At 33.3% G+C, this 26,769-nt stretch overlaps 1 protein-coding gene across 1 annotated transcript; it reads left to right on the top strand.

The window, feature by feature from the left end:
• Positions 1–14,158: 14,158 nt before the first annotated feature.
• Positions 14,159–25,508, top strand: LOC132032459 (non-specific phospholipase C2). The gene is made up of 5 exons (XM_059422078.1): positions 14,159–14,736; positions 16,902–17,232; positions 18,510–18,830; positions 23,853–24,032; positions 25,109–25,508. The coding sequence occupies exons 1-5, from the start codon at positions 14,275–14,277 to the stop codon at positions 25,411–25,413; spliced, it is 1,599 nt and encodes a 532-aa protein (XP_059278061.1). The 5' UTR covers positions 14,159–14,274; the 3' UTR covers positions 25,414–25,508.
• Positions 25,509–26,769: the final 1,261 nt, after the last annotated feature.

Below are 26,769 nucleotides of genomic sequence, written 5' to 3' on the forward strand. Positions count from 1 at the left end.
TGGTTCAAAATAGCCCTTAAGTAGCACTTGAGCAGTTTTGGTCCTTTAAGTTTGTCAAAAGTAAACACTTTTCGTGTCGGCAAGATATTTACCAAATTCTAATTGTTAAATTTAATTGGAACTTTGATAATAGAAAATATTCAACGGGAACTCTCATTTAGAAATTCAGATTTTGTAGTTTATGTTATGTTTGATCTATTTTAAGAGTCAAATGTAACTTTTTGAGATGCAATTTTCGTTATTTTTGGACTATTTCTTTGGTTGGTCTAGGTTTTTATGCTATGTTTTTGGAATTTTGATGGAAATTTTTGGTGTTTATGGTTATTTTATTTCAGAGTTGTGGTTAAATTTAACAATGAGTTGGTAAATGTTTGACGATCTCCCTTTCGACAAAACTTAAAGGGCCAAAAATGCTTAGTTGATACTTAAGGGATTATTTTAAACATGCTACCAAAGATAAAGAGACCATTTTCGTGATTTTATCGATGTTTGGAGCTATGTGTGGTTAGATTAGACTGTAGGCAAATCAGATACTATATGGAATAAATATTTGGGACAACCAAAAGCATACCAGGAATGAGTTAGTTTTATTGACAACATGTCTTCTCTTGCATTGTGGTGTTTGTTGTGTCGCTCTTTTTGTTTGCAGTATTCTTGCTGTTTTTATGTTTTCCTAAGCATTTTATATTATAACTATATATAAGTGAGGATTCATGAGTTTTGTAGTTTTTATATCTTTAGAACTTTCGTTTTTACCCCTATTTTGGCCTTTATTTGCATAGCTACCATGTACTATATGTTTTGGTAAATTTTTGAAAGTTTGTTGGCAATTATACTCCAAATGCAACAAAGATGAGGTTAGAGGAGCAACAAACAATTGAATTCTTCCCAAAAGTTTGCTTAGGGTCTCACATAATTATTCTACTACATGCACATATTTTTTGTTCTACATTTTCACAGACTTTGTTTTATATTTTTTAAAGTTGCAACCATACTCTAAGAAAGATTCAAGCCTCTTCATTGTATATTTGTCAAATTGGCCAGATACAATGGCGTTTTGTGTACCTCTCCTTTGAAAAAATAGAAAGAGATAGGATTATATCTAAAATAATATAAGTGTTATATTTATGTACTAATATACTCCTATACAATTGTGTATCTCTCCTTTAAAAAAATAGAGCAAGAGGTAGGGTTATATCTAAAATAATATAAATGTTATATTTATGTACTTAATATACTCCTATATATTTTCACCCATAGTAAAATGACTAAGGCCTCATTTGTTTGCACTTATTGGAGGTCTGAACAGATTCAGACCTTAAGCCATTAAGTGCATTTGCTTGCATTAAGATCTAAGCACTTATTGGGTCTGAATAGGTCTTAATCATTAAGATCTTGAACCAAGTTTGTGGAGCATAGATGATCATTTCTGTCACTATTGAATTCCAACTTAGAGCTCCTCTCCTTACAGTCAAGTGACTTTCACTCCTTCTACTCTAAACTACTGTGTGCCTATTTGGAGCTTTTCACAGTCAAAGTCAAAGGTTTGTTGGTGGCAAGATCGGCATGCCTTCTAGTTGTACTTGACTGGAAACATGGGTATTGAAAATCTTAAAAACCCGTAGGTTCCCAATTTTAAAGCAATTCCTGCCAAGATTACGGATCCTGCCGTAGGTGCCTCTACATGAGCTTCGGGTAACCAAATATGAACTGGTACCATAGGCACACTATTGGTATGTTTAGTCGGGCGGCAGCCGTTAGGTCACCTATTTTGAGTTATGGACACACAAGGCCAAAACATGTGTGCCGAGCGCGCGACCTATCAACCTACTAGCAATGGGGGAGAAAGCATAGCATGTCGCAATAAAAGCTTGATTCGAGGCGTCAGCAAAACACTGCTGTCTGTTCCAAAAACAAAAGCTCCTTAGCGCCGGCAGTAACTCTAACTGTCCTAAGGTAGCGAAATTCCTTGTCACATAAGTAGCGACCTGCACGAATGGTATAACGACTGTTAAAAAAGGTCTGTTGCTTGCCCGGGTAGGGGAAGGGATTGACCTAAGGAAAGGTTTACTTATCCCACTCTAGTGCTGGTAGGAAGCCTCCTTTCGAGTAGTCTCATAGGTTAGACTGGTTCCAACCATTCTTGCTAAGGCTCCTAGCGAAAGATCAAACTTAAGAGTCAGAAAAATCTCTTGTCTTAGACTTAGATAGCAGTTGCAAGTTTAAAGACCAACAGCGAGAAGATGACTTTTGTAGAGAAGTTTAGACAGGTTGACTCTTGCAGGTCTGACTGGTGCCTTCTCTCCAACAGCTGCTTCAATCAATGTTAAGTCTGACTATGCCCGCAACTAACTACTTATTGAAAGACCGAACATGAAACTTTCTTTTCCTTTTCGACTTCTTCCTTTAGAACTTCCTGTAAAGTGGAAAGGTAGGCCTTTGGCACCAGAAAGGTAAGGATCGAAATTCGGAGAGTGAAGAGAGGAAGGAACCCTCTTTTTAAGTCCTACGTACTGCTCTTCCCCTTTCTTTAGAGTTTTCTAGTTCGACTAAGTGACTTCGTAACCTCAATCGACTTTTTTGCTTACTGTAGCATAGGCCTTCGCCATTTCTATGAAACTTTTTTATCATCAGCTCTAACCCCAACCCTCCACCTCAACTCCACCCCACGACCTACCCACCTTCCACTCCAATCCCCACTCTCCACCACCCCCTCTCTACCACCTCCACCCCACCACCAATCCCAATCCCACCCCACACCACCCACACTCACTACGCCCATCTCCTACCACCAACCCCACCCCACCATCAACCCCTACCCCACACCACCCACCCCCACCTCCTACCACTAACTCTACCCCGACTCCCCACCAACCCCAACCCCACCCCCACCCCTACTACCTCCCACCCTTCACCTCAACCACCTACTCACCCCTTCACCCTCACTCACCACCCACCACTACTACAAAACATCTACACCATTACTAGTGAATATAAATGTTTCATTTTTTTTTTATCAAATAATATTTTATTTTATTAAATTTGTATTTATTTTCTACTATTTAGTTACTTTTTAATTTGAATTGTATATTTATTATGTTTAAATAAATGCATTATGCACATTCAGAGATTGAAAAACAAACAATCTTAATCATTCAGCGTTCAGACCTAGAGACAACATTTTAATCATTCAGATGTGCATTCAGCTTCAGACGTTTTAATTTTAATAAAAATAAATGAGGCCTAAATCTATCTCTATGACCAAAACTATTTTAAGAAATAACTTTATGTATTTATTTTGCATTTGTTTAGGCTACTATTTATTGTTCAACACCCATGTTATATGTTTGCTCAATATTAATCTATGTCATAATTTAATGAATTTTTTAAATGTTACATAGAAACTTTGCCTTGTCCGGCATATGTTCTGTAGGATTTAAGTATCCGGCATAACTTTATTTCTACATAACTTATGCCTGACAAGACAAAGTTTCTATAAACTAACGTCGAGCAAATTAGTTATTACAACACTTATACCGGACAAGGCAAAGTTTCTATGTAACTTGCTTGAAACTTTGCTTTGCAATTTTTTTTCCGACTCTGCTGGGGATCGAACCCAGAATCTCTGGTTTCGTGGACCAACGAATAAGGGTACTTTGACTCACAAATTTTCTTTAAATGGGAAGTAGGGGGGAAAATTATAGACTGAAGACCAGTCTGTATGAAGGGAAATCCGCACAAGAAATTGCTATTTTAATTTTTTGAGCTTGAAGCCCAGGCCGCCGGCAACTAGTTAAATAATAAGTTCTGAACTATAACAATTTTTATGTAGTCCTTGACTATGTAAATCTTGTTTCGGAAAAATGATTTTGCTCAAATTATTTAACCCTTTGATTGTTGCACTACTGATATGGAACTAAAATATTTGTGTTTTGTGTCTTATAGCCATTTGGACATGTTTTTAGAAAATTAAAAGTGTTAATTTTTGTTTTTTAAAAATTGCTTATTTCAAAGAGTTGAGGTGCTCGCCTAGCTTTTAGGAACAAAATAAATGTTTTTGAGTAGTAGTAGAATCTGTTTTTCAGAAGTTAAAAAATTAATTTTTCCCTAAAAGCACTTTTAGAAACTTGATTAAGCATAAATTATTGTTCTAATATTAGCAAAAGTGAGTTTTAAAATTAATTAGTCATTAACTGCTCCTCTCCAAAATTATATTTGTGAAAAACGCTTTTAATAAAAAACACTTTTCAAAATAAGCAAATTTTAAAAGTTCAGCCAAATAGGCAATTAATCTCTTTTATGGTCATAGATAAATTTCTTGTAGTATTAAAGCATCCATAGTTAGGGATAAATATCAAAGTGTTGTTGTTGTTGTTTTTTTTTTTTTTTTTTTTTGTTGGGGTGGGGGTAATTTGCACAAATGGCCTTTCTGATGCCACAATTTAAATTCTGTCTTAATTATATTGGCTCAAAGACTTAATTTGTTTGCCAAAAAAATAAAATAAAAATTGCACCCGGTTACTTTTAAAGGCGAAATTTAGTTCTTTAGACTAATGGAGACATAATTCAATTGTCGATTTTTATTTTGAGAAAGAATAAATGTATCATGTGAAAAATGGGTAACAACTTTTATGGAAAAGATACTCGTTTTTCAAAGGTATTATCCATTCTTTAACATTTGGACGGGTCACTAACCCATTTATTTCGTAACTCCGTCCATTTTGATTTGATTAATAATTTAGCCAAATACATTTCTACTCTGAATTTTGTTAGCTATAACAGGTTAGTTATCATATTTACTATGTTACTAAGTAATGTTTTATATGTAACTATATCATGAGTAAATTTTTTTTTTGTCAACTTTTTTATTCACAAACCAAGTAAAAGTTATGTACATGTATCAAAACCAACGTATGGACAGCTGCCCCCATCTTGGTACTACTCCCTACTCAAATTACCAACTAACTATCAAAAGTTATGCTAACAAAGCCATTTTTTTACATGGATTGGCCTTCAAAGGCGCTGGTCTTTAATTTTTAGCCTTGAAATTGTTGGTTTTTAATTTTTGTCCTTCGCTTAAAAAAGTGACCAAATATACCCCGAGTTTCTGGTTCGAACCCCTGCTCAGTTAAAGAAAAAAAAATTCGCAAGGCAAGGCTAAAAGTCTTCCTTAAGGCAATTTTTTTTTTTTTTTTACTCTGCTGGAATTCTACAAAAGTTAGGCCCTTTTGCCCGAATAGGCCTAGTCTTGCAACGAAACTCTGCCTTGTGAATTTTTTTTTCCGATTGAGTCGGGGTTTGAACCCAGAACCTCGGGATATTTAAGGCGAAGGGAAAAATTAAAGACTAGCAATTTGAGGGGCAAAAATTAAGGACTACCCCCGAATAAGGACAATCGTGCAAATTTCCCTAACAAAATTGTTGGTTGATCCCAAAATCTAGTATGAACATTTGTCTAGATGCTGCATCCAGCCCATTAGCTTCCTTGGCATAGCTCCCCTACAATATACCTCTTGCACAATTGTAGCAGTCAATGTACTGATGCTGTTACTTTTATGCTGAAAGTGTCTTAGGTTTATCTCCTTCCATATCAAATACACACCAGCTGCCAGGCTTATCCTATAAATGTGTCCCCCCAACTGAGTTCCCCTTTGCGTAGATCATAGCCCAGTTTACTTCATCACACCACATTGTTGGACTCCTCATAATCACTTGTCAGTATAACACTCTTCTCCAAATCTCACCTGACACTGGACAGAGAAAAAATAAATGCTCTAATGTCTCATATTGGCCAGCACATGGTGGACATGATAGATCTTCTATTTCATTCCATCTGGCCACTCTATCTTTGGTTTGTAACCTACCATGGATTGCTAAGTATTATATAAAAATCCATCTAGGCGCATCATGGTTATTACAAACAAGTTTCCTCCACGCTGCTTTTGGAAAGTCACCTCTGAGCTGGTTGTACATTCTCTTTGTGGAGAACTGTTGGATTTGCATAAGATCTTGTTCCTGCATTCCTAATTGATCCAAATATGTAGCTGCTCTTAAGAATTTTCTACACCATCCAAGATGCCTGTGCAGTTTGAATCATTCAGACCTATTGTTCTCATAGTAGCAATGTATTCATTTTATCCACAATTTGTCATTTTTTGACATAAATTTCAGAATAGTTTACACATAGCAGCTCTGTTCCAAACAAACAGATCAAGAATGTTAAGTCCTCCTGTTGACTCGGGGAGGCATAACCTGTCCCAAGCTATAAGTGTAGTCTTATTAACTGCAACACCCCCTGTCCACAAGAACATTCTACAAGTGCTCTCAATCAATTGGATGATTTTCTTAGGTAAAGTGAATATTTGTGTCACGCTCGAATCATGGCACGGCGTAACACAACACTCGACACCTGACTACATGTGACCGAGCCAACCACATGGCTTGCTGACTCAACATGGGCATGAACTAATGCGTAATATACTATAAACATGCATAATTTAAGTAAAGTGTGGGATTTCATAAATCATAAGTCTGAAAATATCATAATATCATAATGCGAAATAGTTTGAATAAACATAATAATAATGAGCCAAAATGGCTAGACGACTACAAGTCTGAATATCTGACATGACATAACTAACTAGTCTATGAAACCTCTAACATAAGTATGATCAAGTTGTTTACCGGGACAAGACCCCCGGCATACCTTAACTGCATGACTGAAATAAACATAAGTAAAGCTAAAACCTCGAATAGAATGGGGCTCACCAAAAGCTGATACATGTTGAGCCGTCGTCCTGTAAATCTGCATCGTAAAAAAGGCCCCCGGGAAAATAAAAGGGGACGTCAGTACACTTGAATTGTACCGGTATGTAAAGCAACTAAATGAAGTAAAGCATGGCACATGAAATAATAGAACTGAAACTGAAACTGTAAACTGAACATGAACATGAGTATCATCTGACATGAATATGTATGCATAACATGAGTAAAATATTTTAAGTTTGTAAAGAAATCTGTGGGAGAGCATTAGTATAACCGACATGTAACCACCACGTAAGAACGTGGCGTTTGGTCTCTGCCTGACCAGCTAAGCCATCTTGTACCTTGCCGGGATACAAGACATGAACATGAACATGAATGGATCCTGATACAAGAACGGATACGCGGAAACGAGAAATTAAGAAGATAAACAAAAGGAAAAGAAAAGATAGATAATTTGACACAACTTAAGATTCAATTTAGCAACCAAAGTTATAGAAAACTAAGACCTCTAAATTATCATCAAAAGAAACACCAAATTCTTAAGGTGACCTCAAGGGAAACAAAGTCCCGAGCAACCAACCTTCTCAACAAAGAAGTCAACCAAAAGCTTCAACAAGCTCTCATCTCTCATGCTCCCAATGGAGTCTTACAATTTCACAATTTCAATATTTCATATCATAAAAGTCTCGCCAAATGAAATAAACTAAGATAGTATTTATACTAGATAGAAATAAGACTACTATGGCTATTACAATAATACCCTTAATGAAGTAAGTGCCTTGTTTGGTTAGTAGTCTTCTCAAAAGATGAAAAGGCCTTCTTCTCCCTACTTCATCCAAATGAGGCCTATACTTCCATTTTAGCATATTCTTGAGCTTCATGCCTTCAATCCAAACACCTAGTAAGTCTCCAAAGATGTGATCCCTAGCTAAAATGGATATTCTTGATGAAGCTCGGCTTGTATCATTCTCCCATTCTTGAAAAGGATTCGTCCTCGAATCTAAACCTTGCAAAACCATAGGGAAGACAAGCAACAACAAGGTCCTCAAAGTGAGGGTTAGTGTTAGAGTAGCCTACTCTACGAACATGCCAAATATGCACACACTTGTGATATAACCAAGTATCAACCATGATTAAGAAGAACAAGCTCTTTCATAGAGCACTATGAACTTGGTTATCACAAAGAACATGAAATGAATATATCATAGAGGAACCAATGGTTTCAAAATACCGAAAAGGCAATACCACATTGATTCTACTAGACATGACACACAAATTTGAAATATCATTGGGGTCAAACGGGAAAAATATCCACACATCGAATGGCTAAGAGAACGACTATCTACCCCATTAGAATGCACCCCTAACACAAGCATGAATGTCATCATATGCGAATAGATAGTAAAGAAAGGTTTCACACAAAACAACTTCATCTATGGTGTCTTCACATGTAGCTTCACTATTAAATTCAAGTACATGATCAAGCATACTACTAAGACTGAACACACAAAGAAGAGTTAACACTTTGCAAGCAAGTATCACCTCTCTTTTCAAAACACTCCTTCACCACAAGTGTATTATCATTTCCCAAGGGGAGTTTTCTATCATAGGGAAGAGCGTCGTCATTCCATAGTGGATTTTCAAATACCATGTAGTCACCAAAAGTGGCTACATTTTCAACATTACAATACATTCCACTAGGCACTTCACTCTCATTAGTCATGTTATCATCAAATAAGACATTATCTTTAAAGAGAGAATAATCAATGAACAATGGTAAGCCGAAGCATGTAATTTCATTCTCAAAAAGACAAATGTCATTTTTCAAAGCACCTTCATTTACATGACTATCCACATGACACACATCACCATCACAAACGAGTCTCGACTGACACAAAGATAAAGCCAAGTGACTCATTTCCACATTCATCAAACAAGGGTGGGTGTCACACTCATTCAAATGATCAACTAGAACCACATCATCACTAATCGGAGATTCATTAATCACATCACAAAATTCTTCGACTAGTGGACTAACATTACACTCAAGTTGATCACATGATAATGTATTTTCATTCAAAGCACAAGTGTCAACACTAGTGGACACAAATCAATCTTGCAAGAATCAATCGGTCATCTAAAGGATCAACTAGTGTACACTTTCAACAATGACATTATCATCACATGGTAAGGAATCATTAAAGTCACACAATGACAAGCTACTACTCACACTCACATCACAAACTTGTGCATTCAAAGAGTTGGAAGTGTTGAGTTTAGCTATCGTACCTTGAAGTTCACATGAAGAATCCTTTAGTTGACAAGGTTTCCATGGGAGAAGATTTTTGCAACCTTGCATTCATTGTCTCTTGTGGAATAGGTTGTGGAAAGAGAAGACTCCCACAATTGTCCACTACATACTTGTGTCCCTCTCTTCATAGGTAGTTCCATGAGTTCGAACCAACCACACTTCGTCGTTTCTCCTTACATTCCGTATCCTATCCTACTCTCTAGATAAATTGACTATTCAATCTCCAACTGTTGTTCATATCATGCAACAGTATCAAATCAACAATTGTAGGTTTTACCGGTGGGAACTTGCATTTCTCACCTTGATTAGTCATTACCTATTTAAAAACTCCCAAAGCAGCAAACACGTTACGTTAGTTAAAAAATAACTCACCAAACGCTGCACTAGCTGTTTGAATGCCTCACAAATTACACAGGTTGTAGCTTGTTAATCTCACTGGTCCCGTTCACTACTCGAGGTCAAGAGGGATTCTTATCGAGAGAAAAAGTATTTAAAACAAACTCAAACAATCAAGAAATTAACGATGAAGTTGTAAAACGACCCCGAAAAGAATTGGCTTGAAAGAAAGGACTCAAGAACTAATTAACAACCAAGTAAGGATCAATTACTAGTTGTTAATTAGCTAGGAGAATCAAAGAAGATGAAGAAGTGAGAAACCTTAGCCAAACACTTGACAAATTTTTGGAAGTTTTGACCAACACTTAGACTTCGGAACAGCTTGCAGAATATTTTATAACGCCTATAACTTTTTCTACAGACCTCTGGTTGATGAACGGCTTGTTGATTCGGAAAGTAGACTCTCTGAACTTGAGACATATATTATGGGTCCGGAAACTCCGTATACACACAAAGTTATGCCCTCTATATTGGATCAAAATCTGCCAACACTTAGAAAATTTTTCAAGTGTCAAAAATTTTTTGTTCTTGAGTTCTTCAAAGCTTCAAATAGCAATATATGGTTCCTTCAAAATACTCCAAATCACTTCAAATTTTGGATTCTTAACCTTCTTCACTAGGAGAATACAACCCAATGACTTTCAAGCTCTAATTTCTACTTCTTCTTCAAAACTCACATTCAAGTTCTAAAACCTTCAAGCTCCAACAATGGTAAATGACTCAATATGACTCCAAATAACTTGAAACTCAAGCAAGATCTAGACTCAAAAAACACTAGGGAACTCAAATCTAGTGTGAAAAACAACAAATAAGGACAGTCAAACACGAATTTGAATTTTCGAATTTGATTTTTTTTTTTTTTGAATTTCGATTTTTTTTTTTTTTTTTTTTTTTTAGAATCAAATCCCAAGCTAGATTTGTTGAAACAAACCTAATTTAGGCTCTATGTCTATTGATACAAGAACGGATAACTTAAAACGAGAAATTAAGAAGATAAACAAAAGAAAAAGAAAAAAATAGATAATTTGACACAACTTAAGATTCATTTAGCAACCAAAGTTATAGAAAACTAAGACCTCTATATTATCATCAAAAGAAACACCAAATTCTTAAGGTGACCTCAAGGGAAACAAAGTCCCGAGCAACCAACCTTCTCAACAAAGAAGTCAACCAAAATTCAAAAGCTCTCATCTCTCATGCTCCCAATGGACTTCTTTCACAATTTCAATATTTCATATCATAAAAGTCGCAAATGAAATAAACTAAGATAGTATTTATACTAGATAGAAAAAGGAAGACTACTATGTATTACAATAATACCCTTAATGAAGTAAGGGCCTTGTTTGGTTAGTAGTCTTCTCGAAAAGATGAGAAAGGCCTTCTTCTCCCTACTTCATCCAAATGAGGCCTATACTTCCATTTTAGCATATTCTTGAGCTTTATGCCTTCAATCCAAACACCTAGTAAGTCTTCAAAGATGTGATCCCTAGCTCGGCTTGAAATGGATATTCTTGATGAAGCTCGGCTTGTATCAGATCCAATAACCCACAATGGGTAAACATGAAGGTACCGTCTATTAATGATGGCATATGTAGTTTCGGCTACAGAGTGTTTCTCATTTCTGTGCAACTCCCAAAACATAAACATGGATATAGTTGGCTTTGTAGCCCATGAATTATATAACTTGCTTGTAAAACATGATTCTTGCTTGTATTACAACATGAAGATAATATATAATATAACTTGTACGAAAGTAGAAACACGTAGAAGTTCATGAAAATAAACATAAAAGCTCATATCTTGCATTTAAGAACCCATGAAATGTAAAGTATGAGTTTTCATGGATTACGGATAAATTCTCAATAACCAAATGGGAATATTAAGAACACATAACGAAGTAATCATACAAACATAGTATATTTTGAACTTAGGGTTACAAAACATGTCAGTCCTAGTTTTTGGTGAACTTTTGTATAATTATGGAAGAACGTAGTGTGGGGAAGAACAATGATGTTCCCAGACGTAGATAGAAACCTTACATACTTGTAAACACTCCAAAACTTGTAATAGAATTCCAACAGCCTGAACTTTGAACCTTGAGATGGGTTTTCTTAAAACCCCTAGTTTAGGAATGACGAACCCTTGTTAGATACATGAATACATGCTAGAATTGATTTGGAAGGGCTTGGAATGGCTTACCTTGATGTTTTGGATTGATGGGAGAAGAAAACCTTCGTGCTAGGGCTTGAGAAATATGAAAACTGATTTTCTAGAATGAAGTGTCGTATTTGTACTGTTTGTTATCGGGGGATTTTTGTTATGAAAAACAAAACAACGTAATACGTGTCATCCATATCGATAATTAAAAGAAAAATTTTGAGTTTGATTTTTTACGGTGCATCATTTGGTCCGTCGACGTTCGACATTAAAGAAGTCATATTTGACCTCTTGTCAATAGTCAGAGAAAGTCCAAAGAGTTTGCAAAAGCGAGGTTCCTACTTTCAGCAGTTTTGACGGGCTCAATCAATCACTCCGTCCTCATTGTCCCGTCGAATGCCACCCGTAGGACCCACTCCCTTTGTCGACTTAAATTCCCCCTTTTTGGCTTTCGGGATTCTTGAGTCATAGGCACGGCTTAGTTTAAAGGTATGAGGTGTTACAATTTGGGACCAAAAGATTTGTATAGAGAACAATACACTTTTTGTCAATTGTATCCTTCCAGCATAAGATAAAAACTTAGAGGTCCAACTGGTTATTTAGCTTAGTATTTTATCCAAAAGGGGTTTGCACTACATAATAGATAGTCGTTTACTACTTAAAGGTACTCCCAGATACCTGATTGGTAACTACCCCTTACAAATCCCAAGTACCATAGTATCCCCTGTTGCACTAGCTGTTTGACCTCGGCAAAGAACACAGAGCTTTTCTCACTGTTTGCCACCAAGCCAGAGGCTTGAGAGAAAGTATTAAAACACTCAAACAATGCTTGGACTGATTTTATATCACCCCTGCAAAACAGTAAAATATCATGAGCTAACCCCAATTGTGCTATGTTGAGTTTAGCACATTTGGAAGGTAGTGGAATCCTTCTTGTATTTCAACCCTTTCAGACTTCTGGTTAGAAATTTCATTGCCAGGACAAACAAAAAAGGTGGAAAGGGATTCCCTTGTCTTAGACCTTTTGTAGCAGGAAATGGTGTTGTAGGTTGTCCATTTATATTGATGGAGTATGAGTAAATTTGATAATAATAATTTATTTGCACTCGATTTTTATACCATCATATTAATATATTTTATCATTAAGGACATACTTATAAGTTTTTGCTAAATCTAATGGTATAAATATTTGTTATACCGTCACTATAAGAATTTAAATAATTAATTATACTATTATAATTTGACAAGAAAAGCAATAAATGCATCCCCATCTTTTGCCGAAAAACTTGAACCTCCCTGATTATCACCAGATCATACCGTTCCCTTTTCCTCTACATTGGCCTAATTTTCTCTTTTTCACATGATAATAATAAAGTTCACCACTATGTCTATAACCGTATAACTTAGCATTAAAGTTACCCTCGGTCCCAATTTAAGCGTCTTACTTTTTATTTTAGATTTATTTAAAAAATAAACCAGCACCAATGTTAATGATTTAAAGATCTCAACAAGCTCTATAACCAATGGATTCAAAAATATGCACTGATCACATCTTTAATTTAGGTCCAACCTGATATTTTAATATCTTACACTTTAATTCTTACTCCTATAAAATAGAATGGATGGAGTAGTAACCATTTTCTAAAGAGTATATTTCTTTTTCCATTTTTAGTTTATCTATATACTATTTTAGATTTATTGATCCAACTTATTATGATTCTATTGACATAAGATCTATTAATGAAGAAACGTTCTCAGAGTGTTTCTTCATTTACAAACTTGAAAGATCTAGTAGGCGTTTGGACAAAAGAAATGTGATATTTGAAAAAAGCGTGAAAAAGATATTTAAAAAGTTGAAACATATTTAGACATGCATTTGACTTGATAAAGGTAAAAAATTTGAGAGTGGAAAAAGATTCACTTCAAAAACTAGTCAAACGTCACTTTTTCAAACTCCAAATTCAACTTTAAATTTTTTTCAAAAGGAAACAGTCCAAGTATAACCAAACGTTGTTTTGTTATGAAAAACAAAACAACGTAATAATTCATCCTTATCATAATGTTTAGTGATTACATTAAAGAAGATATTTGTGTTTCCCCACAAACAGAGCAACAAACTCCACTCCGTGCCCACAACTCAATAAATTCCAACTTTCAGTCAGTTTCACGGGCTACTTTCCCACTCACTGCATTGTCCCACACCCCCGGGACCCACTACCCTCTTAAATCGTTTTAAAATTGGTGTTCAATTAAATAACATCACATAAATAGAATGGAGTATGATTTTGCCTACATTAGATTTCTTAAAGAAGAAAGCGATTACTATCAAAGAGTTTGTTTATTATAAAACATAAAATAATATTTTCTTATTTTCAAACTTTAATTTCACATCCCTGATTAAATGTAAAAATAATGCTATATCTATCTGATTACGCTCTTTATTGATTACATTAAAGAAGATATTTGCGTTTCCCAACAAACAAAGCAACAAAAATAGTACATACAATGTGGAAGCGTCCATCCACCATATATACCACACTCCACTCTGCGCCCACAACACTATAAATTCCAGCTTTTAGTCAGTTTCACGGGCCATTTCTAACATTCACTATACATTGTTTCTGACACCACCCCCCACACCCACAATGTCATCCAAAAATCACACATCTCCATTGTTGGTGACGATCAGTATTGTCGCCAGGATATTACTTTTTTTAATTCTATTAGGGACCCACCACCATAATTGGGCTGTTGCTCGCAGCAACAGCCCAATAAAGACGGTGGTGGTTCTCGTAATGGAGAACAGGTCATTCGACCACATGTTAGGTTGGATGAAGAAACTCAACCCGGAAATCAATGGCGTGGACGGTTCGGAATCCAACCCTGTTTCGACGTCCGACCCGAAGTCCCGTCGGGTTTATTTCGGGGATAAGTCTCATTATGTTGATCCTGATCCAGGACATTCATTTCAAGCAATAAGGGAGCAGATATTTGGGTCTAATGATAGTTCGAAAAAACCAGCACCAATGAATGGATTTGCTCAACAAGCTCTTTCAATGGATTCTAATATGCCTGATCAGGTCATGAATGGGTTCCAACCTGATATGGTAATATTTACACTTTAATACTTACTCCTATATTCTTATGGAATCTTTTATATAAAGCCCGTTTGGAGTAGCTTATAAGTTGCTAAAAACAGCTTATAAGTTGTTTTCAGTTTTTTTGAGTGTTTGACCAGTTTATTTTGTCTTAAAATAAGCCAAAAAAATAATTAGAAATTTGACTTAACTTATCAAATAGTTGTTTATGTATTGGTTTTTAAGCCCATCCAAATAGGCTGCTAATCGTAATCCTTAGGATACATAAAACAAGGCTTTAGTTATAAGATATTTCTTTCTGTCCTAATTTACGTAACACTATTTAGATTTCGAGATTCAAATTTTTTAATTTTCACCGTGAATTGAGATATGAAATGTTTAAGTTTTTAAAATAAAATTTACATATTTGAAAGCCAAATAAAAAATAACTATATAAGTCACAATAATTGACAACTCAAAGTATTTAAGACACAAAAAGATTGTGATAAAAGAAAAAGTTATTCAACAGGTGTCACGTAAATTGAAAATAATGTACTCCCTCTGTTTCAAAATGTTTGTCTGAATCTGACTTACATTTTTCCATTAAAAATATAAAGAAAACTTTCAATTTCTTGTAGAAAGATATGTAAATGTACCAAAATATCTTTAATCTTTGTAGTGTTAACTTGTCATGTGAAAGGTTAGAATTAAAGAGTTAACAAAAAGAAAAAAATGTATTTTTTTTTTTTTTTAACGAACCAAAAAGAAAAGTAAAACAAACATTTTGAAACGGAGGGAGTAATTTATTTTATTTTTAAGCAAAATAAGTACATATTAAATCTCACACTGAAAATGAGGTGTAGTAATTCTTGTATTCTGAACATGTCTGTCTCTTGTTTTTGGGAAAGAAGATAGTAAAAGTTTTTTACGAAATTTGTCTCCTCACTCGATGTTCGTATCAACCCTGTGAAATGTGAATACAAGACATATGTCATAGATATATAAACTTTTACTCCTCCGGATAAAAAAAAAGCCCACTTAGGCATTTGCACACCTCTTAAGAAAATACTAATTTCTAGATAAAAATAGATAATTTGATTAAACTACCCCTAATTAAATAAGCATTGAAATTTGATCATATGACACTTAATAGGGGCAAATATGAAAAAACAATGTTAATTCTTTCTTAATTTGATAAGTGAACACTTTTTTTTTACTCAAGAAAATAAGGCTAAGTGGACATTTTTTTTTTATCCGGAGAGTGTATCACTTAGCAATTATTAGATGATATGTATAATAACTAATTTGTACCGCTCTTAAAGCTAAAAGTGTTTCGCTTTTGGTGAGGATAAGAGTTCTCTAAAAAAATAAGGTAGATATGAACGCATTCTCTAGGAAGTTGACGTTTATATCTTTTTCTTTACTCCAGTTTATTGAGTTTAATAAAAATATGCTTTGTACTCCACATATGTATCAAATAGTTGTTTTTGTATTGATACCTAAAATTAATTACGGAACATATTAAATACTCCGTAATTTTAGTTTTACCTAATTTTCTTTCCATTCTTCATCAGGTTCTTTTTGAAATAACTATGGCTTTAATATTTGTATATCAAATAATCAAGATATTGATACCTTTCCTTTTTATGCGTGCTAGTATAATTTCCATTCTAACCAGTGAGTCCAATTCAACTATACTTTCAAGTTTCAACTTACATTCTTTCCAGTGAATCCAATTCAACCTACTTTCAAATTTCTCTACCTTTAATTAAAAATCTCGGGTTTAAATCTTGAATATGATAAAAATCAGGTTAGGAGCGCTTCCTCCTCCAATAAATTATTTTTAAATAAAGCACTACACGTCATTAAAAGAGGTAATTCAATCACTTGAAAATTTTTTTTTAAAAATAAATAAATAAACACTATATTTCATTATAATCTTTTCTTTAGCAAGTAATTGTCTTCAGTTAAAATTTTACATTAAACTATAATTTTTTAATATTGCTTTATTTAAATAAAGTCAAAACACCAATTTTATTTGGTATCGGGTGGGTTAAAAAAAAAAAGTTTGTAGGGGCCGTCCCAAGTCAATTTTTATTTTTTTATTTTTAAATACAGTATAAATTGAGTAATTTTATTGATATAAAAATAAAATAAGTGACTTTTAAAAATTTATTGCTTGTGTTGTTGATCAGGTAGCAGTATACAAAACCCTGGTATCAGAATTTGCGGTGTTCGACCGGTGGTTCGCGTCGGTGCCAGCATCGACTCAACCTAATCGTCTCTACGTTCACTCCGCCACATCTCACGGCGCCACCTCAAATATAGCGTCGTTGTTAGCTAAAGGCTACCCGCAGAGAACGATCTTCGAGAACCTTGACGATGCCGGAATAAATTTTGGAATTTATTATCAGAATATTCCGGCCACTCTATTTTACTTGAATTTAAGAAAGCTCAAGTATGTTGGAAAGTTCCATCCTTATGATATCACTTTCAAAAATCATGCCAAATCAGGAAAGTTACCAGGTATGGATGTCAAACGTGCAGTTTACGAAAACTGTTTAAAGTTTATGAGTTTTTATAATTTTAGATTAGTATACGATAATAACTACTATTTTACAGTCAAGCATTTTCTTATACGTTTACTGGGGCCTATTTAGGAAGTTCAATAAAGATCAGTTTGAACAGATTGAGTGAGTTATACTTAGAATATAAGGTATACATAGTGAGTAATAGTTTAAATCTTTTTACTTTTATCTAACTTTTATTCTAGTCAATCAATCAGGGGTCTTTTGGTGCATGGTATAAGCTGGGATATTCCAGCACTAATTTTTTATATCATGTTTGGTAAAAGATATAAATTTATCCTTGGATAAATTTATATCTTGTACCAAATAAAGTATAAAATGTATCCCATGGTATAAGCTGGGATATATCTTCTTATACCACTTATCCTGGGATTATTTTATACCATCTCCAAAATGGTATAAAATAGTCTCAAGATATGGGATAAATTAATCGCGGGATTATAATCCCGAGATAATTTTGGCCGTGCACCAAACGACCACTCAGTGTTTTAGGATTTATTTTATATTTACTTATAGTGTATTAAATGTTGGCACAAATGATGCTAGGAGATTACTTGCCTTAGATCATGTCACTAATTAAGCTAATTACAGATAATTACATTATAGCTTGTTTGGTCAAGATTATTTTTCTCCAAAAGTGCTTATCTTAAAAAAAGTAAGGTGTTTGGTCAAGCTTTTGGGATAAAATAAGTGTTTCTGGGAATTAGCAGAAGCAGTTTTTTACAAGCTAAATAAAATAACTTTTATCCAAAAGCACTTTTTGAAAAATACTTTTGAGAAAAATACACTTGGAAGTATTTTTTAAAATCTTGGCCAAATATTAATTGCTGCTCAAAAAGGGTTTTTAAATTTATTGTCCAAAAACAATCTGTTTTTCGCCAAAAGTACTTTTTTGAAAAACTTTTCTAAGCTGATTTTAGAAACTTAGCCAAATAGGCTATTAAAGTGATTTGAAAGTCATATTTCAATTCAGACATGTTCGGGATACCACTAATAACCAATGAATAGCAGGTGCTTTTTACTTCTGTGAATACTATTTCAATGGGACTTGGTGAGTCGACCCTAAATTATTTTATGTATAAAAACTAGCATAAACAAGTATGTAGTATTTTAATTTCTATGTCTAAAATTCAACACATCAAGTAAAGTATTCGATTACCGGTTTACCATCCAGTATAACTAAACTTATAATAATGTGACATCTCTATGTACCAGGATATGTTGTGGTGGAGCAGCGATACATGGACTCAAAGTTACAACCGGCTAACGATGATCACCCATCACACGATGTATATCAAGGCCAGATGTTTGTAAAGGAGGTGTACGAAACTCTAAGGGCAAGCCCACAGTGGAACCAAACACTACTAGTTATTACCTATGATGAACATGGTGGGTTCTTTGATCATGTCCCTACACCTGTCAGTGGGGTCCCTAGCCCAGATGGAATTGTGGGAGAACCGTTCGATTTCAAGTTTGATAGATTGGGTGTTAGAGTTCCTACTATCATGATATCTCCTTGGATCCAAAAGGGCACAGGTACGATCACTTTATACATATACCAATCTATTTTTTTTTTAAATTTGTTTTTCCCCTCTATTTTACCCTCACAACAAGAAGATACTCAGTGTAATCCTGTACTTAGGGTCTGTAGAGGTAGGATGTGCACAGACCTTATTCCTATTTTTGTGGGGTGGAGAGGTTGCTTTCGATAGACCCCTGATTCAAAAGAAGTATAATCAAAACAAGGTAAAAAGGAAAATAATGATAGCAAAAGGAAGATGAACAAAGCAAATGAAATAACAAATAGTAATAAAAGAAGAATAAGATAGAATGCGGATACTAGATACTATTACCAAATAAGGAGAAAATGGACTTGTCCCCTATGTCTCCCTCATAAAAATGTTATAACACTCAATTACCTACTAACCTTCTAGCGATAGATCACCCATCATACGATGTATATCAAGGACAGATGTTTGTAAAGGAGGTGTACAAACACTAGGAGCAAGCCCACAGTGGAACCAAACAGTAGTAGTGATTATGTACGATGAACATGGTGGGTTCTTTGATCATGTCCCTACACCTGTCAGTGGGGTCCCTAGCCCAGATGGAATTGTGGGAGAACCGTTCGATTTCAAGTTTGATAGATTGGGTGTGAGAGTTCCTACTATTATCATCTCTCCTTGGATCATAAAGGGCATAGGTATAATCACTTTTAACTCCATAAATACCAATCTATTGTAACCCTTAATCTTGTCAGAATATTTTATTTAGACACTCAAAATAAGTTCTATTCCAATTGAATACCTCAACTCCTAATAACAAGTTCCAATTATAAACTTCAATTCAAATTTTAGAATTTTTTTTGCATGTATCTTCATTCATCTATTTGGTAGTTAAGTTAACTATATAAATTATATCATCTCGCTTAATTATACACATTCGCCTGAATAAGTCGTAAAACCCCCGTCATTATTTACTTGAGGCTAATGCGTATAATTAAAGGAGATGACATATTTTATGTGATTAACTTAACTACCTCATAGACGAATGAAAACAAACGCAAAAAAAATAATAAAAAAATCCCAAAATTAGAACCAAAAGTGCCTAATTGAAATACTCTATATTAGAAGTTGAGGTGTTCAATTGGAACAAGGTTTAATTCGAGTGTCTAAATGAAATATCTTGACAATTTAAAGGGTTGGGTATGTGTTAAGCCTTGTTTTCCCTTCTATTTTACTCTCATATTATAATTTTTTTTATATTACTAGGTCATATATATCAAAAATAGTCACATATAGCAGCTCGTAATTAAGTGGAATTAGTAATATCAAAAACAAGACTGATAACCCACTGTTATATGTTACATTATGCTAATTGCAAAAACGCTTTACACGATCGATCGGTATTTTTTAAGTTAAATACTAAGAAATATAGTAAGATTCAGATAATGTAGATTAATGGATTTAATTTTTGATTACTTATTTGTTGGAACAAGATTTATATACTTAGAAACTTTATAAAAAGATCACAATAAATCATAATTTTATTAGTTAAAACATTTGAAAAATTATTGAAAGAATAGTAAAAATCGTTTAAACTGAGTTCCATTTGCTATATGTTTAGTTTAATAGATAGATATTGAGCTAGATTTGCTAGGAGAGTATATTATATTATCTTTGCTTCTAAATTGTAATGACCATTAGATGCTCAATATTTATTTGGAATATTCCCTGCATGCATCAAAGTACCAATTGTATGATATGTATATCTGGTACAAACTTTATCACTTTATTATAATTATTAATTAATTAATATCTTGATATATATAACTCGGATCAGAATAAACTTTTGCTAGTTAGACATATTTTTTCCGTTCACTTTTACTTATTTACTTTTGACTTTACACGCCCTTTAATAATTAATAAATGAAATATGTATTTTACTATCAAATATCATATTAGGGTGTATAATCTCATTAAAAGTTGGAGAATGATTTGAAAATGAGTAATTAATTTTAATATGACACTTAGAAAAAAAATTTGTCTTTCCTTCCGATATGCTTTTAGTGTATGGATTTACTATGTGAAATTTTATTTTTTAATCAATTTGAACTGAAGGCTTTTTTTTATTGAATGCAATTATATTTAATGATTTTAAATACTTTTAACTTACTTCAAAATAGTTTCGTGTTTTGAGTGATCAAATTTTGAACAGCGAAATATCCAACATTCTAGAACAATCCGAAACTGAACTTTATCCCAAAATAATTTTGAACTTATTTGATTGCATCATCAGATTGTAATTTAAGCAATAGAAAAAATATCACAAACTAGAAATTAATTTCCACTAAAGAGGAGATAATTAGTCAAAAGTACACACTACCGCCGAATCGTAATGACCATTAGATGCTCAATATTTATTTGGAATATCCAACATGTAAAGTACCAATTGTATGATATGTATTCTATATAAAATTTATCACTTTATTATAATTATTAATTAATTAATATCTTGATATATATAACTCGGATCAGAATAAACTTTTGCTAGTTAGACATATTTTTTCCGTTCACTTTTACTTATTTACTTTTGACTTTACACGCCCTTTAATAATTAATAAATGAAATATGTATTTTACTATAATACTCATATTAATTGGTGTATAATCTCATTGAACTTGGAGAATGATTTGAAAATGATTAATTAATGTTAAGGGTAAAACAAGAAGGAAAAAAAAGTTTGTCTTTCCTTGATATGCTAAAGTGGACAAGTCAAAGTGAAATTTTATTTTTAGTATACTTGACAAGTAAAAGTGAATGGAGGAAGTAATATTTAATGATTTTAAATACTTTCAACTTACTTCAAAATAGTTTCATGTTTTGAGTGATCCTTTTGAACAGCGCACCTACATTCTAGAACACGCTTCTGACTACTTTCTTCCAAAATAATTTTGAACTTTGATTGTATCATCAGAATAAAATTTAAGCACTAGAATAAAATACACAGCTAAATTGAATTAATTTCCACTAAAGAGGAGATAATTAGTCAAAAGTACACACTACCGCCGAATCGCCGTGACCTTTGAAGTCACCTGTTCCCATTTGAAACTATCCAACATGTAAATAAACACTTTGAATAATTGAACTTAACTTATATAAAATTTATCTTATTTTCCATATTATCTAAACAATATGCATCGTAATTAATATGTAGGAGTATGTATATCTTTTAATTCCAATTTGATATAGATTTTAGTGGATATATGAAATTTTCCTATCAGGTTTTCTATCAGAAACATTTCTATTCCTAGAGCTCGAATTCAAAACTTTAACCTCACTTTAACCTCACCACGCTTCTTAGTAGTGGTGTGTAGAGTTATATACTCGATGATGGAATATTTGTCAACAAATGAATGCTTTTCTATGTGTCAACAAGTCACACATCACTTGCTGGATCCGATCATTTCACAACTTTTATCAATGGTTTTGGACAAAAAAAATAAAATAAAAATAGAAGCTTTAATTAATGGTGTGAAATGCTTTAAATCCAAATTTATTGCTGCCACTATATCCCACTTCAAGTGATGTAACATGTGAAGATGTAGATGATGATTTTGCTGAATTTTTTTAGGAAAAAGATGTGTCCAGAAGTGGTCTTTTTCACACGAGAAAGAGGACGATAATGTTGCTTTTTGCCTCGAATATATCCTCTTTTTTCATGTCCAATCAACTTTTTAATGTCATAATTTATCAATTTTTTGTTGCCATAATCTAAACAATATGCAGCGTAATTAATATGTAGGAGTATGTATTAGTTTTGTAATTCCAAATATAGATTTTAGGTTTTAAATTTTATTACATTAATTATGATGAACAAATATCAATTCTACCATGTTAAGTACGGAAAATGATTCATATTTTGAGTTTATTTGGCACGTAATTTACTATTCTTTTCTTTCTTTACATTATCCATGCGACTCTGAGGAGTACAACAACAATAACAAAAAAATATTATAACTAAAAATAAAGGTATAAAACTATATATCTTCCTAGTAACAAATGGTAAATATTCATTAGTTTAGTAGTAAAAATATTCATAAAGACTAGTCCTTCGAAATCGTGAGTTTACCCCTTTGTTTATTATAACTTCTTTTCAATCTTGTATTATCTTCTTTGAAGAGATACATTAGATATTACTCCTTTGAAAAGGATTGAATCCTGCATATCAAGAATTAGGTGAACAAAATAAACCAAGTATCCTAATGTGTGGCTTCAATCGTGTATTGCTTAATCGAATGTGATACATAAAATATTCAGTTAGATCTTAGTTCTAATTTGACTTAAAATATGTTATCACATTAAATCGATGTATGAAAGGAGAACAAGCGATCTCCTAACCAATTACAGTTTGAATAGAAGAGAATGACTTTGTAAAGATTTCATGTATTTATTGACGGATTTTATTTTATATTTTATCAATTCATGTGAAAAAGACGATATAACAAAAACACTATTTGTAAATCCATAAAACCTAGTAAAGGGAGAAATGGTTATTTGGCCCCTTACAATTTTTTTTTAGTTTTATGACCCTTTTACAAGAGATCTTGATTTTTTACACATAAGAGATCTGAAAAAGTCATTTTCTTCTATTCAAATTGTAAGAGGCCAAGAGATCTTATTTCCTCTTTAAAAAAAAAAAAAAAAAATCTATGTCTATGAAAGAGGAGATGTGTAAATGAAACATCACTATTTCATGTGTTATTTTACGTATAATAACATACCAACAAGGGTTGTGGTGTAGTGGCTGGTACTATTCCATCCTTAACCAAGAGGTCTCGAGTTCGAGCCCCTTGCGTACGGAGTTATCATTGTTAGGGAGTACTTTGCCCCCCCCCCCCCCCCCCAATGTCGGATTACCCAGCACGAATCCTGATTTAGTCGAGCTCCAATGCGGATATCGAACACCGGATGGATAACAAAAAAAAAAAAATATGCCTATGGCTTCCAATTTGTTGCACATCTGAAAATATGACTTTTTTTTTTTTTTTGGTTGCAGTTGTTCATGGTCCTAATGGGTCGCCATTTCCGACTTCGGAATATGAACATTCATCAATTGCGGCAACGGTGAAGAAGATCTTTAATTTGCCATCACCTTTTCTTACTAAAAGGGATGCATGGGCTGGCACTTTTGAACATATTCTACAAACTAGGAAGGAACCCAGAACTGATTGCCCTGGTTAGTAATCTCAAACTTAAAATACTTAACATTCAATTTCAGAAGAATAATAACAATTAATAGTGTGTTGAGATATGATAGTTTTTGTACTAGCAAAATATTTTAATTTGGTGACGGATGTAGTATGCTGGTATAAAGTAATATTGTGTCAGGAGCACGTCATGAGTTCGAACCATAATTGAGTTACATTGTTGTGAAGTGGTATGCGATAGAATAGTACTTTGTACCCATTGATTTAAAATACTAAATTCACCTCTAATTTTATTTAGTAAGTAGGAGTATATAATATCAAAGAGCAATAAGGTACTGGTGTTAATTATATTTGTATGGACTCCTTTACAAGTACATATCTATGTTACGGGTATGTATAAGTATTGATTGCGGGTGCATGCAGTTATGTATTAGCTTTAAAAATAATAATTACGCCTGGTCCCAAATAAATTAGGATCGATTATATGAATCTTCACTTATTCACTTTAGCTCATTTCATATCATCATCATTTTTGTATCAACTACAATTGTACTATCTTTAGAATTCACATTAAAGTATGCAGATCCTTGTGGTACCCATCCGATATGGGTAAATCAAGACAAATGAAGAAACCATATACATATGTTTCATTGTATCCAAGCCACCTCTTATTAGGAAAAACCACTTATTATTCTTATCACCTATGTCTACCTTCTGGTTGTGTGACACACTTTATTTTCTAATCCGTTAAAAAAAAATATATATATAACACACTTCTAAATTTGAAGCAATCAACTTTAACATTTCTTACAACTTATAACTAAGCAATGTTACGACTTGTTTAAAGACCACAAGTGTCAAAATTATAGCCACACAAACAATAGTACATGTTTAATATATAGTACAAGCTTCGAAAACCTTCGTTCTTATTAAAAACTCCGTACCTATTCAAACTGTGTCATATAAATTTTACAAAGTGATTGCCTATGTTCTTTTCTGTCATATGGATTTTACAAAGTGATTGCCTATGTTCTTTTCAGTCTTCTTAGTTCCTCAAACATTGTGTAACCTAACTTTGTATACCCTCTTTGAAAATTTTCCACAGAGAAACTTCCAACTCCAACAAAGATCAGAAAGGGAGAAGCAAATGAAGATGCAAACATAAGTGAATTCCAGCAAGAGCTAGTTCAACTCGCGGCGGTTCTAAAAGGAGATCATCTTCTAACAAGCTATCCAGAAAAGATAGGCAAGGGCATGACTGTAAGACAAGGGAAAGCTTATATGGAAGATGCCGTAAAACGCTTCTTTGAGGCTGGATTTGCTGCCAAGAAAATTGGTGTTGATGTAGAACAGATTGTGCAAATGAGGCCTTCACTCACTACAAGATCATCTACTAATTTGCATCCTTAAAGGAATATTCAAATGAAATATACAAATATACTCAGATATGGTATTGTCGAAGCCATTTAATTATGATGTAATTTATGTGGTAAAAAGTTGCATTATATCACTCTTTTTACAGTTACAAGTGTTCAAAATAGCTACTTCAGCAGAAAGGAAAAATTATTGTTAAGTGAGGCAGTAGAACTTTCTAACTGAAAATTGAAGTCTAAGCAAAATATCAATCTAGAGGCTGCGAATTAGGTAGAAGGTTAGTTGGTAGAAGGGCGTTCTCTCGATTTCCTGCGGGACTAGGCCTGGTGGTCGTGTCTATACCTAATTTCTTACTAGTAGTATTAGCTCTTTTCTCGTAGTTTCTTGTTCGTCTAATTCTGTTACCGCTTGTGTTTCTTGTGCTTCGATTATCGCATTATTTCGTTGTTATTTTTTGTCTTTTTCCCGGATGCTATGTACTTCTTTTCCTATGTCGTTGTTATTACTACTTGCATTATTTCCGTATCCCCTTTTCCTAACTGTTGTGGAATGCTTTACTTGAGTCGAGTGTCTATCAAAAACAGTGTCTCTATCTCTACGAGGTAGAGATAAGGTTAGCGTACACTTCACCCTCCCCGTACTCCACTTGTGAAATTACACTGTCCATGTTGTTGTCGTTGTGCGACGGCACGTACCATGACAACTTCGTTTTTGTTTCTTAGAAACCAAATGTGTACTCTTGGGTTTCTTGCAGTTGGAAATTGCAGTGTTAAAAAATGTCTACAACGTGTTTTCTCAAGTGAACTGTTTGAGATCAAGCCATCAAGTGAATATATTATATATATCAACTAGATGTGTATCCTATTCTTAATACTTAATGCACAAAGAATTAGCTATTTCTCTATTTAAAAAAGAAATTAAACTCTTTTCTAAAAGAGTATTTTGACCTTAAACTATTACAAGAAGGAAAATGATAAATGAAATGTACATCCAGTTGATGAAAAACATAAACGAGCAATACTTCTGAAAAATTTCTAATATATTATTTACAGTACATTGTTAAGTTAATTAAAATGTGCTTCGCACGATCGTGAATAAAAACATATATTCACTTGACTAAAGAAAATATTTTGTTTATTTTTCATCTCAAACACACTAATTCGCACAAATAAAAATATTTACATAATTACTATTAGCTATATATTGAAAAACAAAATTTTATAGAATGATATACAAAATTTATTAGCAAACAAAAATTTATTAGGAAGACAAGTTCCTCATACCTTTGTAACATGAATTTTAAATTTTTTATGTCAAAATCTTTTTAAATCTTTGAGTCAAATTGTGTTGAAATCTTTTCCTTAAAGGATGTATACTTTGTATTTGAAATAA

This window comes from Lycium ferocissimum, chromosome 10, assembly GCF_029784015.1.
Source record: "Lycium ferocissimum isolate CSIRO_LF1 chromosome 10, AGI_CSIRO_Lferr_CH_V1, whole genome shotgun sequence".
In the NCBI taxonomy this organism is placed as follows: domain Eukaryota; kingdom Viridiplantae; phylum Streptophyta; class Magnoliopsida; order Solanales; family Solanaceae; genus Lycium; species Lycium ferocissimum.